General features: G+C 39.0%; 1 protein-coding gene across 3 annotated transcripts in view; it reads right to left on the bottom strand.

Annotated features, from left to right (window-relative positions):
- APBA1 (amyloid beta precursor protein binding family A member 1) overlaps positions 1-15,184 on the bottom strand; it is a 53,218-nt gene that overhangs the window by 21,782 nt on the left and 16,252 nt on the right. For all 3 annotated transcript variants that reach the window (XR_007356928.1, XM_048851816.2, XM_048851817.2), the window contains exons 2-4: positions 12,820-12,921; positions 8,207-8,246; positions 6,013-6,158 (exon numbers count right to left, since the gene is read on the bottom strand). Coding sequence is in view for 2 of the 3 variants with exons in the window: in XM_048851816.2 (XP_048707773.1) it covers positions 6,013-6,158; positions 8,207-8,246; positions 12,820-12,921 (288 nt within the window). In the remaining variant the exon portion in view is untranslated. The remainder of the gene's footprint in view (positions 1-6,012; positions 6,159-8,206; positions 8,247-12,819; positions 12,922-15,184) is intronic.

Raw genomic sequence — 15,184 nt, 5'->3', positions numbered from 1 at the left:
AATGGATGACTTCAGTGTAATTCCTGTTCTTTATATCTAGACAGAGGTTTTCTGTATTATTAAAGATACTCTATGAATCCATATTTCATTCTGTGTAATCATAAGATGATGGACCATTGCTGGACAAGAGTAAATGGAAAAGTGCCTTTAAGTGTAAAATAGGAACAACCTCACCAGGTCACCAAAGTTAAGATGAATATCTTTAAAGCAATGCAATGGTATAACCTGACTGAACTTAGCAGGGAAAAAGCCTGGGGGGAAATTATTTCTATATATAACAAGAAAGGTACATGAGCAAAGCAGAAGTGTGTCTGAGATCTGCAAAATCTATCTAAGGACAAGCTGAGAAAATGTGTGGTCAAAAGCCATCTCTCTCTACTACAGGAAAACTTTATCAATGGTCATTAAACAAAAAAACATTTTCAGACCTGGGATCCTGAAGCAAGGCACTGACTTCAATGGGAGCTCCATGAGCTCAGCACCTTTGAAAAATCAGGCCGTTTATTTATGTTCCTAGCTTCAGGCACTTGAGTTTTTAAAAAAATAGCCTATCAATTCACAATTTTTGTTACACTTTTTAACAGGAAAAGACATCAGGAGATTCTGGATGTAGGTTAACTACAGGATGTTCAAAATGCATTTGCCTTTCTACTTTAATCAAATCTTTAAAAAGCTGTTTTGTCTGTCTGGTATCGGTGTGTGCACATAACACTTTACTGCACTAAACCTGTCAGTGCTATAAAAGGAACGAGGAGCAGGACACACACTAACAACAGTTTCTAAATGACGCTTCAAAATTTTGGGCCAAATCCTTCCATGACCACAAAAGAAATAGGCAGCAGAGATTCAGGTGGGTCATCTGTCACAGAGAATTTACAAACGAGCCAGGATTTCATGGCAAGAGCCAGGGAAGATAAAATATTTCTAAGGAATCTCAGACCCAAAACTACTTAGGGCTTTATATAGATTAACATCACCACTTTAAATTTCACCTAAAAATAAAAAGGGAGCCAGAGTAGCCATACGGGCGCTGGTGTAATATGTTCCCTGCGGGTCAGTCCTCTGTACAAGTAGCCAATAGTTTCTGAAATTCACTTCAAAGCTTGTCAAAGTTCCCACGGTCCCATGTTAAAGTCTTAAGTGAGTCTTAAATGGAATGAGAGCCTTTATGTGGGCCTCTACACTGGAGCAAATGTCACCAAAGTGAGTAACTGTGTGCCTATTTACTTGCTGGCATACAAATACCGGGCCTGGTGTTCACCATGGCCAAGCCAAATAGGTACCTCAGTACCAAGTGGGTTGTATGGGGTATTGGGCAGAATTTAGCCATAGTTAATATTGTATTTTAATTATGAATAAGAACACCAGGAAACAAATATATCTACAGAACTATTTATTTAAAAATGACAACCACTAATAAATGTAATATTTTTACATTTCATAAATTAGTTATAATACAGAACTTAAGAACTAGGGAATAAAAAAAACATCCTGTGGAGAAGGAACTATGTTAACTTTGAAACTGTATAATGAGATGCTGGAATAGAATAAGTATGGTTAAGCTTGGGACAAAGGCCAAAAATAAGATAAGCCACTGGCTGAAGAGAGACACATAGGCATGAACTCCTGAACAGAAGTTCCATCCAGACTTCTTGTTTGGAACTCTGGAGGGTTTTGAATTTGAAGGGTGGCTGGCTGGCTCCTGGGAAAAGGGGAGCAGGATCAGAGAGGAGACTGGGGAGCTAGATTGTGGATTTTGAAGAGATCTGCAAGGTCCTCAATACAGTTAAGAAAAGCAGCCAAGATTGTCCAGTATTTGCGGGCAAGTGTCCTGAGAGGAAGGTTAGAGGAGAAAAAGGACCATACCAGCAACCCAGACACATCACTGTTGAACAAGGAGTGACACTTCCATTCATAAATTGCAGTAAAAATATAATGTTTCCCAGGGTGGGAAGGAATAAGAATGATGCTCTGAATGAAAGTTTCTGCAACAACAAAGTATTCTGAAAAATCAGATCCTAAGGCATCTTAAATTGGACATCCACAATTAGTGAATACTTATGACCTTAATCACTCTGTGCTTCATGTCCCCATCTGTAAAATGGGAATAATACCTCCCCTTCATCTCCCAGAGGTGTTTTGAATTAAATAATGTTTGTGAAGCACTAAGATACTGTATGGATCAGTGCCATGGAAAAATCTATAAGGAAATTAATTCTGTCTTCAGAGAAAAATTTGAATAGTATACAGTAAATAAGGCCTAGGGCCATATACTGAACAACAAGGAAAAAACAAAATATTGAATAGCTGCTCATTAAGTACATACCATTCAAACTGAACACTGGATGAGGCAGGGGTCCTGTGGAAAAAGTAATATGTGATCATATAAATAAAGACTGAATCATAATGCGTACACAAAAGGGTGGCAAATAAAGGTTGCCCAGATAATCTTATTTCTGGCAATTCCTAACTTTTGAGTGCTTACTTTTGCAACCTTAATAATGTTCTTTTAACATAGTTTGTGTGCGTAATGTCCTAGGTTTATAAAAAAGCAAAACTGAAAAGAAAAAAAAAAAGAGAGGGAAATTCCATCATGCAAGGTTGAACCTTTTGATCCACCACACAGACCTCTGCCACTTTTGCACATGGAGTAACAGATAACAGCAGCAATTTGTCATCCTCTGTGTAGACTAGTGCTAGAGGGGGATTAGAAACACACTTTTTCAGCGGGCTTCACAGAGATTTGCTCACAGCAGAGGAACAGCAAGACTCAGGAAACGACAGTTACCTTTTTCTCGTAACTGGTGTTCTTCGAGATGTGTTGCTCATATCCATTCCATTCTAGGTGTGTAAGCTTGCCACGTGCACCGGTGCCAGAAGTTTTTCCCTCAGTGGTATCTGTAGCGGACTGGCTCTAGCGCCCTCTGAAGTGGCATGCATATGCCACGGTATAAGGGGCACTGCTGGCTCCCCCCACCCTCAGGTTCTTCTTGCTGGGAACTCCGACAGTGGGGAAGGAGGGCGGGTTATGGAATGGACATGAGCAACACATCTCAAAGAACACCAGTTATGAGAAAAAGGAAACTGTCTTTTCTTCTTTGAGTGCTTGCTCACGTCCATTCCATTCTAGGGGACTCCCAAATCAGTACCACCAGAGGTGGGTAGGAGTTCACGGACATGTAGACTGCAACACAGCCCTGCTGAACCCAGCATCGTCTCTGGCCTACTGGGTGATGGCATAATGAATGGTAAACATGTGCACTGAAGACCACGTTGCTGCCCTGCAGATGTCCTGGATAGAGACATGGGCTAGGAAGGCTGCCGAGGATGCTTGCGCTCTGGTAGAGTGGGCTTTCACAATCGACAGCGGTTGGGCCTGAGCCAGCTCACAGCAGGTACATATGCAAGAGATGATCCAGTTTAAGATCCTCTGAGAGGATACAGGAAGGCCTTTCATTCTTTCCACTACTGTTACGAAGAGCTGAGTCGATCTGTGGAAAGGTTTGGTGTGCTCCAGATAGAAAGCCAGCACACGTCGAACATCTAACACGGGTAGCCGCCTCTCCTGGCAAGAGACTGTGGATTAAGACAGAACACTGGGAGGATATCATCCTGGTTGATGTGGAAGGAGGACACCCCCTTGGGCAGAAAGGCTGGATAGGGCCACAGTTGAACCTTGTTTTTGTAAAAACAGTATATGGTGACTCCAACGTGAGGGCCCACAGTTTGGAGACCCTCGCTGAGGTAATGACCACCAGAAAAGCCACCTTCCACAGAGAGGGAGCATGAGGCCAAAGGTTCAAAGGGGTGAGCCTTGAGAGGACCAGGTTGCAATCCCGTCTCTGATCGGCGGGAAGAGCCTTTCCAGGCCCTTCAGGAACCTGACCATCATGTCATGTGAAAACACTGACCAACCTTGAACATGTCGGTGGAATGCTGCCATGTGAAGCTTGATGGAGGAGAAAGTGAGGCCCTGATTATTCAACTGGAGCAGGTAATCCAGGATGGATTGGAGAGATGACTGGGTTGGACAGATACCCCACTCCACCGCCTAACAGGAGAACCACTTCCATTTAACCTGGTATGTCGCTCTAGTTGAGGGCTTCCTACTTTCCAAGAGAATCTGCAGCACCTGACTGGAGCAGGCTTGCTTCTCTGGGTTAGCCATGCAGCAGCCAAGCCATGAGGTGAAGCAGGGTGAGGTTCGGGTGCAGGAGCCAACTGTGGTCCTGAGACAGGGGATCCAGGTATTTGGGCAGTAGCCTCGGGGTGGCTATGGCTAGGTCCATAAGCGTCCCATGCCAGTGTTGGCGAGGCCTCGCCAGGGCGACCACGATGACACGAGCCTTGTCCCTCTTGATCTTTTGACAGGACTTTGCTGATAAGAGGGATTGGTGGAAAAGCATACCGCAGATCCCCTGCCCATGCCAGGCTTGGGCATGCTCCATTGCTCAGTGGAGTCTCATCAGCAACAGGAACTGTGAGAAGGTGAAGCATGCTCAATTAGGACAAAATCTTCTGAAATTGTAGCTGTTAAAATCAAAGCTTCTACTGAGCATGTGTGAACTGTGATTTTTCAAAGGCTTATAACTTGGCCCTATTTGGGAGGGCTTTCATAGAGATGGCAAAAGGCTCATACTGAACAGAAAGGCCACTGTTCTGCCAAATTTCAAGTCCCTACTCTAAAGCATGAGCAGGGACACTAGAGCTTCTCAAAGAGAAGTCACCAGAATTTTTTAACGTGACCACAACAACATATTTTTCCCTAGCTTCATTCTCAGAAATGATCAAACAGTTTTGGCTGAAGTTTTCCAGAAAAAAATTCAGCTTGAGGCAGAATTTCAGCCCAAGTGAAAAGAACAGGAGTACTTGTGGCACCTTAGAGACTAACCAATTTATTTGAGCATGAGCTTTCGTGAGCTACAGCTCACTTCATCGGATGCATACTGTGGAAAGCGTAGAAGATCTTTTTATATACACACAAAGCATGAAAAAATACCTTCCCCCACCCCACTCTCCTGCTGGTGAGTAAATCTTGGCAAAATTAGAAGCAACTAAAAACAGAGTCTTATTGTGGGAAGTGTTGGGCAACCTTAACAACAAGTTGCACTACCAGCACCATTTACAACGTTATCAAACACATCCTGTATTGGGTGTTCATTATTTTGGATACCAGCGACCTGTGAACGTTTTGATACTGAACTGATGAAAATATATTTTCTGATCAGATTTTTGGTAACTGAGTTATTGTAAGCAATATGAAATACCATTATGCAGCAGTGGAAAAAGTGTCTCTCAAAACTACAGCATCCTTTTAGAAAAGTATTTAAGAAACAAAGCTCGGCACAATACACATACACACCCACACACGTGAGACTTAAGATTATACCCAGTGCTGACAATGCAGACTAGTACCAGAAGGGTCCTGCACTTTCAGAACTACCTTCCTTAGAATGAGACAATCAACTGTCCATCTCAGGTGGCCAAGTGGAAATTAAAGAATTTATGGCATCTTCAGTTTCAAATTAGAGAATAAGCCTGGTGACCTGGCCAATATTTATTCTTTCACCAAGGTTTAATGTCCGAGGTTGCATGAACTATTTCTTACAGCATTCTGGCTGCTGTGATTGCCTACGCGTGAAGTGGTCTGAAAACGGGTGTGACTGTTAAAGTAGCATAACTTTCACCGAATGCCAAATTAGAGCATAGGCAAAAGCAGCATACACAGTATAAAATTTCCAGCTAAACCTATTTTCTCACATCTTACATCTATGATATAACTTACACCACCATTTAGATCACCATAAGCTTTGATGACTAGACTATGAAAGGCGTATTGAACCAAATTATCCAGTGAATCCTCCTTCCTGCTCAAGTCCCAAGACCAGACTAAACAGATCAGATGAATCTCTTTCAGAAGAAAGGATAAACTGGCACCTAACCTTTGAAACAATATGTAACAATAAGGGAGGAAAACACCAAATCACATGAACAGCAAGATACATTCCTCACCTTGATTCTGCTAACAGCTTCCTGAGCCTGCATCATTCGCACATTCTTGGAGGGAGTTTTGTCAGAAAGGAGTTGAGTGGAGCCAAGGTAATTGGCAGCAAAAATAATTCCATCAATTAAGTCTTCAGGATCACAGGGTCCAGGAACTATAACACAGAAAACCAATTGCTGAGCAAAATTATGTTTTACCATGGAGAGAAACAGCACTTGCACTACTTAGCCTGCATCTGATGGCTATAAACGCTGCTCTGAGCTACTTAGAGTTAGCATGATGGCAGGACAACCAAAACGTTCAATCAAGGCAAACAAAAACACTGAGCAAAGTACTTTCAACATCTCTACAGTAGAAATCGCAATTGCTCATCCAACCTGCCTCCCACAATAGTTTGCTCCATGAGGCAAGGTTAACTAGAGCAAAATAAACAATGTATTTTCATTCCTACAAAAATACAAAGTGTTTTCATTTCTCTCTCTCTCTACATCCAACATCCTTATGTTTTTGACTAAGATAATCATATCTTATCATATCTTTAGCTAGAGTCTAAAATAAAAAGAACAATAGGAACATAAACTCAGTATCAACCAACAGCACCTCTATTATTCAAGCACGGACCATAATTGGAACGATGAGCAGTGGAATCTCCTCAGAGCATTTTATAGGTATGATTTTTTCCCCCAGAGTGGAGTTAAAATCGGTGACATCACATTGAAAAGTATATAGTTTTATGCCAGACCTACTCACAAAAGTCATACGGGGGGATTGATCTCTTCAGGAGGGATAATTTTGATTTAGATAAAGAAACTCACTTTGCTATAGGCTCTGAATCTAGATGCGCCAAGTCAAGGATTTATGCTTGGGCTAATACATACTATTGACTTGGTCCTGCAAGTTGCCATGAAACCTCAACTCCCATTGGTGTCAGTGCAAGCTTATGATGCTGATCAGGAGGCACTCAGTCCCTTGCAGGACGAGTCCTTATAATATCTACATGATCTATGGTTTTTCAGACTGATCACTTTAAAATTGAAGCAATATTCTCCCCTTGGACATTTCATCTACTAGGAACTGGATTTTTCTCTTTAATCTCTTTGATCTCGAAGGTAGCTTCATGTAACACACTGCTTATCGGTATGCAAGAAAGAAAAATCTGGTTTCAAATTTAATTAAAATATACATAGCATTTACTTCTGCGAGAATTCATTTTTGTATAATTATCAACATTTTATTGTCATAAAATTTAAAGTAGTGACATTTTATTTTTCTTATGAATATGGAAAAAACCCACTCTGAGGACTTACAGTATCTACCTCAAAGACTGAATCAGCTTTCTGAAATTCTGTAAAATGTATTTCTATTGTACAGCCTTCCAAATACAACATATTGGAAAACAATCCAAGGAATCCCAAGACAGAAATCTGAAGTTGGCTTCAACTCTCATCTTTATATAAATCAAAAGGTCAACTGCAAGAGTTTTAAGGACAAAGTAGCAAAATTAACTTAGAATTTCCCTGCTTGTTCCATGCTATCATTACCTTTATATTATTTATATTTAATGGCATGCAGCTGAATATTTATGTGTACACACAGAACATACAAGTATGAATGTGCTTATGTTAATTCTAGTGATGGGTGAACCTCATATATATAATTTTTAAAAAATTATTTATCCACTGGACAGGTACAGCATGGGCAATGGACATTCCCCACCACCACCACAGCCCTGCCAATAAAGCTCAACCCTGGAGAGACCATTGATGTTTTTACTTTATTTTAAAGCCAAAAGGGACCATTATGATCATCTAGTCTGACCTCCATCCTTCGTCATCAGAGGGTAGTTCAGCCTCCATGCACATCCAGTGTGTTGTGAATTCCAAGAAAGGTGCTATGGATTACTGAAAATTCCAGTGGTGCCTTATGTGATGTTGTCACCCATCCCTTAGGAACTGGGCTGGGACCACTAATGAAACATTACAAAATAAAAGATAATTACGCTTTTCTAACTTCCAAAAAAATAGTTCTGGGGTTTGGTTCAAGTTCTGGATTGGTTCATATTTGATCTAAACAAGTTCACCCAGCCCTAGTTAACATTTACCTTCACAGTCCATAGACTTCTTGCATTTTTACTTGTACAAAAGAATTCTATTATAATATGGACAGTGTTATACATTCAAAATTATATTTTTCACTGCTTACCTTCAACATAGGTTGGGAATGAAGCCAAACTTTTTCTGGACTGTAATTAAGACAAACAGGATTTCAAACAGAACAAAGCATGCTCAAATATGCATTAAAAATCGTTCCATGCAAAAACAACAAAAAACAATAAAACCCCAAAACATAGTGACAGTTAATTAGCAAAGGACAACTGACAGCTTATTAGGAAAAATTTTAAATATCAGCAATTATTAAGGAGTTATTATCCTGAAGTGTAATCTATATTATTATCATTTTCATATATTAAGCAGTTCTACCCGGAGTCTGGTACTAGACAGCACATTTCTGAGTGCCAAGAGGTGCTCTGATCTATATAGGAATAACAGGAATAGTGCCTAATAAATCACATTTTTAAGTACTTGGAATTCCAAACTAAAAATAATAATCTGGGAATATTTAAAAGGATTTGCAATATTATCAAAAAGAACAGGAGTACTTGTGGCACCTTAGAGGCTAACAAATTTATCAGAGCATAAGCTTTTGTGAGCTACAGCTCATTTCATTGGATGCATAGAATGGAACATATATATATATATATATATATATATATATATACACACACACACACACACACACACACACACAGAGAGAGATAAGTTGGAAGTTACCATACAAACTGTGAGAGGCTAATTAGTTAAGATGAGCTATTATCAGCAGGAGAAAAAAAAAAACACTTTTGTAGTGATAATCAAGATGGCCCATTTAGACAGTTGACAAGAAGATGTGAGGATACTTAGCTTAAGGAAATAGATTCAATATGTGTAATGACCCAGCCACTCCCAGTCTCTATTCGAACCCAAGTTAATGGTATCTAGTTTGCATATTAATTCAACCTCAGCAGTTTCTCGTTGGAGTCTGGTTTTGAAGCTTTTCTGTTGCAAAATTGCCACCCTTACATCTTCTGCTGAATGGCCACAGAGGTTGAAGTGTTCTCCTACCAGTTTTTGAATGTTATAATTCTTGACATCTGATTTGTGTCCATTTATTCTTTTGCATAGAGACTGTCCAGTTTGGCCAATGTACATGGCAGAGGGGCATTTCGATTTATAACTTCTAGAAAAAAGCCCAATGAAAGGCTTCATACACCTACCAGCTTTAACTGCAGTAATACTCATCATTTAGTTACACTTAGAAGTAAGCCTAGCTGAGGATATTTGTTAAAGGCAATTTCTATGTCAGAAGTATGTAGGGTATATAGCGCACTGCAACATGTGCTGCTATTACATATAAAGAAAAGGCTTACTTGTGGCACCTTAGAGACTAACAAATTTATTTGAGCATAAGCTTTCGTGAGCCAGAGCTCACTTCATCGGATGCATTCAGTGGAAAATACAGTGGGGAGATTTATATACACAGAGAACATGAAACAATGGGGGTTACCATACACACTGTAATGAGAGTGATCACCTAAGGTGAGCTATTACCATTAGGAGAGCTGGTTCCCCCCTTCCACCTCCCCCGCTGGAAATAGCTCACCTTAAGTTATCACTCGTTACAGTGCGTATGGTAACACCCATTGTTTCATGTTCTCTGTGTATATAAATCTCCCCATTGTATTTTCCACTGAATGCATCCGATGTAGTGAGCAGTAGCTCACGAAAGTTGATGCTCAAATAAATTTGTTAGTCTCTAAGGTGCCACAAGTACGCCTTTTCTTTTTGCGAATACAGATTAACATGGCTGTTACTCTGAAACCTGCTATTACACATGTTTGTGACAAGAATTCTAGAGAAACCAAGGATTACAAGATGTTGATATGCCTAACCCTAATTCCACAATGAAGTAGATCAGCATTCACTCCACTGATTTCTCAATATAATTATACCAGTGGAAAATCAGTGACAACTCAGGATCAAGCCCAATATCTCATATGAGGTGCAAGTACTTTTGAATATTCACTTACAGTACATAGGAAATTTATTATCCTTTTTTATGCTGAACAATTTACCCGGTATTATATGTATATAAAAATGTAAACCAAGCTCTCAGTCAGGCAATTGCACCTAAGTGGCAAGAAGATGGACTAAATGACCCAGTAAATCTTTTCCATTTCTTACTACATAGATTCTCTGAGTAGTAGTATTTTACAATTTATTACACTGGGCTTGTTATAAAAACAGCTGTTGGTGGCAGAAAAAAGTTTAATCAGGGCATGATATAAGGATATCAGGACAACATTGAAATACTTGCTTTCTTCTTCTGAGAGATAAAGCCAACAGAGGACAAAGTTGTCACTGAATAATGGCCTCCTGCTGCTAAACACATTTAAGGAAAATTAAGTGTTGGGAAACATTTATTGTCAAAGCAGGAGAGGCTGCCCTGAGATCATCCTATTACAATGACTATTTTTATTAAACCCATGATACATTTTGATAATTTTATCTGATTGCTGTCAGTGCAGGACACAACAGCTTGACTGGCTGCATTCTGACAGGTACAGAGACAGACCGATTGTGTGGTTCAGAAAACAACAAGTTTATCCATGCAAGTGCAGTTTGAAAGTATACATTTTTCTAATTAACAGACTCAAGGGCTCAACTGACTGTCTGAAGTTTTATTTAGTTAGTATTAATCAATTCATGTTGGTAAGCCATCGGGGAATCTGATTGCCCCGCAGAATTTCCTTTTGGGATAAAGTTGAGTAAACCAACATCAAATTAAATGTCTAACATATTTATTAACTGCAACAATGTTAAAATTAAAAAATAAAATAAAAAAAAATCTTTAATTCTAGTAGTTTTATTTGGGAATCTTTTGGTACTAGAAATAACAGGTGGCATCACCTGATGTCACTTAAACACAGAAATATGTATCTTTAAATCCTGGTGTAGAAAATATAACTTCATAAAAGAACTAGGTAATGTTTGTTGGATTTGTTCTGTTGAACAAAACATTAGATTTCTTTAAAATTAAGGTTTTGTTCAGACATACAACTATTTCCCATAAGCAAAGAGGTTTACTCTTACTATTGCTATTTGTAAGGGATGTACAGAAGAATGCAACACTGATTTAAAAAAAAAAAAACCCTAAGAAATTACTTCTGCAACATATCCTACTATAAAAACTGGTTTATTACCCTGATACTGTATACAATCTAATGCTCAAAACTAAAATGGGTAGCATTTTATTTCATTAACACCTGGACTATGACTAATGATATCTAATAACTGTTAGTAGTCAAAAATGGATTATCTGACATTACTAAATCTGTACTTTAATGAAAGCCAAAGACTATAATGAGCAAAGAATATCACAGATCAAAGCACAAAACTAACACTCTCAAAGACTTTGGTATAGCTTTAAACCTTTTGAAAGCCAACACCACCCAAAATGTAAATAAAGATTTAAAAATATAATTCATAAATCATAGGCCTATCCTTTTTCTTTGTCAAATTTGAAACAAAGAAAAGATGGATATGACTATTATTACTTGGAATTTCAATTCTCAGCCAGTTTCTATATCTGTAGAAAACTGACCAGTGCATAGACACTACAATACAAATTGACAGTTAGATGGTACCTGCTTTCTACAATTGAAGTTTTTCTTTGTTTGCACTGTATTTATTAAAGTTAGAAATTAAAAAACGAAGATAACTGCAATTTTTCTGTTCGTATAGTTCCCCAGGCACAATATGCAAAGACTAAATGCACATGATAAATTTTCCACATTCTCAGTTGTCCCATTGACACAAACAGGACCATTCACAGTTTGTAAAGTTAACCATGTACAGGTTAGTCTTCACATGATAGAGGCACTTTTGAGGGTCCAATGTCAGGAACTCCTGGATTCTATTCCCAGTCCTGCCACTGAATCACTGCCTGCACTTGGGCAAATCACTTCACACTTCAGCGATTCTACTTCCCTGCTGATGAAACAGGGAGCAACACTAATAGGAACAGTGCTGTATTAATATTTATTTATTTTGGCAGGCCTATCATCCTGACTAAGACCATGCCTACACTTATATGCTTATAGAGGCACCGATGTACCAGTTCAGCCGTGCTGCTGTAAGATCATTCGTGTAGCGGCGATATGCCGACGGGAGAGCTCTCCCGTCAACATAATAAAACCAGTTCAACGAGCAGCATTAGCTATGTCGGAGGGAGAGCGTCTCCCTTTGACATAGTGCTGTGCACATGAGCGCTTATGCCAGCAAAATTTATGTCGCTCAGGGGGTGTGTCTTTTTCACACCCCATGAGCGACAAAAGTTCTGCTGACATAAGCGCTAGTGTAGACATGGCGTAAGAAATGTAACCTCCTTTGTAGCAGGACACTCTGTAAAGAGAGGGAAAAGAAAATATTGCCTCCTCTTGCCCCAGTACAGAGGGGACATTGGCTGCTCTTAAATAAATCAACTCTCCTAAGCCTGTTACACAAACATCACTGCAGGAAAAAAAAAAAAAAAGCCATCAGAAACAGCGGTGTTAAATTAGGGTTTCAATCAGAGACACACAACATGAGGAAGAACAAAACAATAACTTATGCCAGTTTTGTTTTTTTCATATACAAGGACGGGGAAGAAGAAGAAGATATAAAGACATGAGCAGTAAGTGGAATAGGACTGTCTCTCTTAAAAAGACCGCACTCTACCTCTTTATTAGTGGAGGGTTCTGCTGTACCACAGACATCTTGGTGATGTTGCCTACTTGACGATTCAGCACCACGGGGTGAAGAGGAATCAGGAGATGGAGACTAGATATGGTAAGAAAAGAGAATTAAATAAAAAAACTGAGTGACCACTGTAGAAATCTCACTCTGTTTTATTTGGAAGTGGGAATAAGGGATTAAAGATGAAAAACATAACAGCAGCCAAACACTGTTTACATTGTTACAGCCTCTGTTTCGTATGGTAATGAACATGCAGAACTCTCAGTATGCCACTGTTTTTTACCTCAATAGTTATATGTTTATGAGGAAAATGAAATATTTTATTTGTCCATAAACTACAAAAGTTGAAAATTGAACTAAAATTAAATCCAGGGTAAATAACATTCACCAAAAAAGCATGACATGAAAACATAATTTTGGAAGCTGAAGGAGAAGGGAAATTATGATGTTTGGCACGAACATTTGTGACTTGCATTTGATTTTTCTCGTCAGCCATTCAATTAAGTTGCAATTACAGCACATCTCCCCACACAAGTAGTGTATGCAAACAAATTATCCAATTCGCTTATTGAAGGCTGCAAACAATTCGGCCTAATATTTTGAAAAGAAAAAAAAAACCCAAGAAAAAAATGCATTAAGTCAAGATGGAAATTGTTACGAGAGAGGAGTGAAGAAACCCTGAGGGCCTGATCAGAAAGTGGGGGTGCAACTTTAGTAAGATTATTCATCTTGAACTTACAAGTAGCAAATTTAAAGATTCACATACTGAGTCCTAATCTGCCCCTTTAAGAAGCAGGTGTATGTACAATTGCTCAGGAGCGATTTGCCAGAAGGGTTGGCCTCAATTGAACAGAAGCAGGCTTCCATGGTTGCTTCTAACCATTTTTCAATTGCCTTAAGAAACTAAATAAAATAATAATAGAGCTGTCAATTAATCACAGTTCTCATGCGATTAACTAAAAAAAAAATTCATCACAATTAAAAAAATTAATCGTGATTAATCGCAGTTTTAATCACCCTGTTAAACAACAGAATACCAATTGAAATTTATTAACTACTTTTGGATGTTTTTCTACATTTTTAAATATATTGATTTAAATTACAACACAGAATACAAGTGTACAGTGCTCACTTTATATGATTTTTATTACAAATATTTGCACTGTAAAAATGATAAACAAAAGAAATAGTATTTTTCAATTCCCCTAATACAAGTACTGTAGTGCAATCTCTTTATCATGAAAGTGCAACTTACAAATGTAGATATTTTTTGTTACATAACTGAACTCAAAAACAAAACAATGTAAAACTTTAGAGCCTAAAAATCCACTCAGTCCTACTTCTTATTCAGCCAATTGCTAAGACAAACAAGTTTATTTATATTTATGGGATATAATGCTGCAGGCTTCTTATTTCCAGTGTCACCTGAAACGGAGAACAGGCATTCGCATGGCACTTTTGTAGCCGGCATTGAAAGGTATTTATGTGTCAGATATGCTAAACATTCGTATGCCCCTTCATGCTTTAGCTACCATTCCAGAGGATATGCTTCCATGCTGATGATGCTCATTAAAAATATAATGCATTACTTAAATTTTGACTGAACTCCTTAGAATCATAGAATATCAGGGTTGGGAGGGACCTCAGGAGGTCATCTAGTCCAACCCCCTGCTCAAAGCAGAACCAATCCCCAATTAAATCATCCCAGCCAGGGCTTTGTCAAGCCTGACCTTAAAAACTTCTAAGGAAGGAGATTCCAGCACCTCCCTAGGTAACGCATTCCAGTGTTTCACCACACTCCTAGTGAAAAAGTTTTTCCTAATATCCCACTGCAACTTGAAACCCCCTTGGGGGTGAACAGTATATCTCCTGCTCTGTTTTATCCGCATTCTGCCATGTATTTCATATTATAGCAATCTCGGATGATGACCCAGCACATGTTCATTTTAAGAACACTTTCACTGCAGATCTGACAAAACGCAAAGAAGATACCAATGTGAGATTTCTAAAGATAGCTCCAGCACTCAACCCAAGGTTTAAGAATCTGAAGTGCCTTCCATAATCTGAGAGGGATAAGGTGTGGCGCATGCTTTCAGAAGTCTTAAAAGAGAAACACTCAGATGTGGAAACTACAGAACCCGAACCATCAAAAAGAAAATCAACCTTCTGATGGTGCATCTGAGTCAGATGATGAAAGCGAATGTGCATCGGTACGCACTGCTTTGGATAGTTATTGAGCAGAACCCATCATCAGCATGGACGCATGTCCTCTGGAATGGTGGTTGAAGACATAAATCTTTTGCGAATCTGGCACGTAAATATCTTGCAACACTAGCTACACCAGTGC

This window comes from Caretta caretta, chromosome 5 (genome assembly GCF_965140235.1).
Source record: "Caretta caretta isolate rCarCar2 chromosome 5, rCarCar1.hap1, whole genome shotgun sequence".
Classification (NCBI taxonomy): Eukaryota; Metazoa; Chordata; order Testudines; family Cheloniidae; genus Caretta; species Caretta caretta.
The sequence above is the reverse complement of the archived record's forward strand: the minus strand, read 5'-3'. Positions and strand labels throughout refer to the sequence as shown.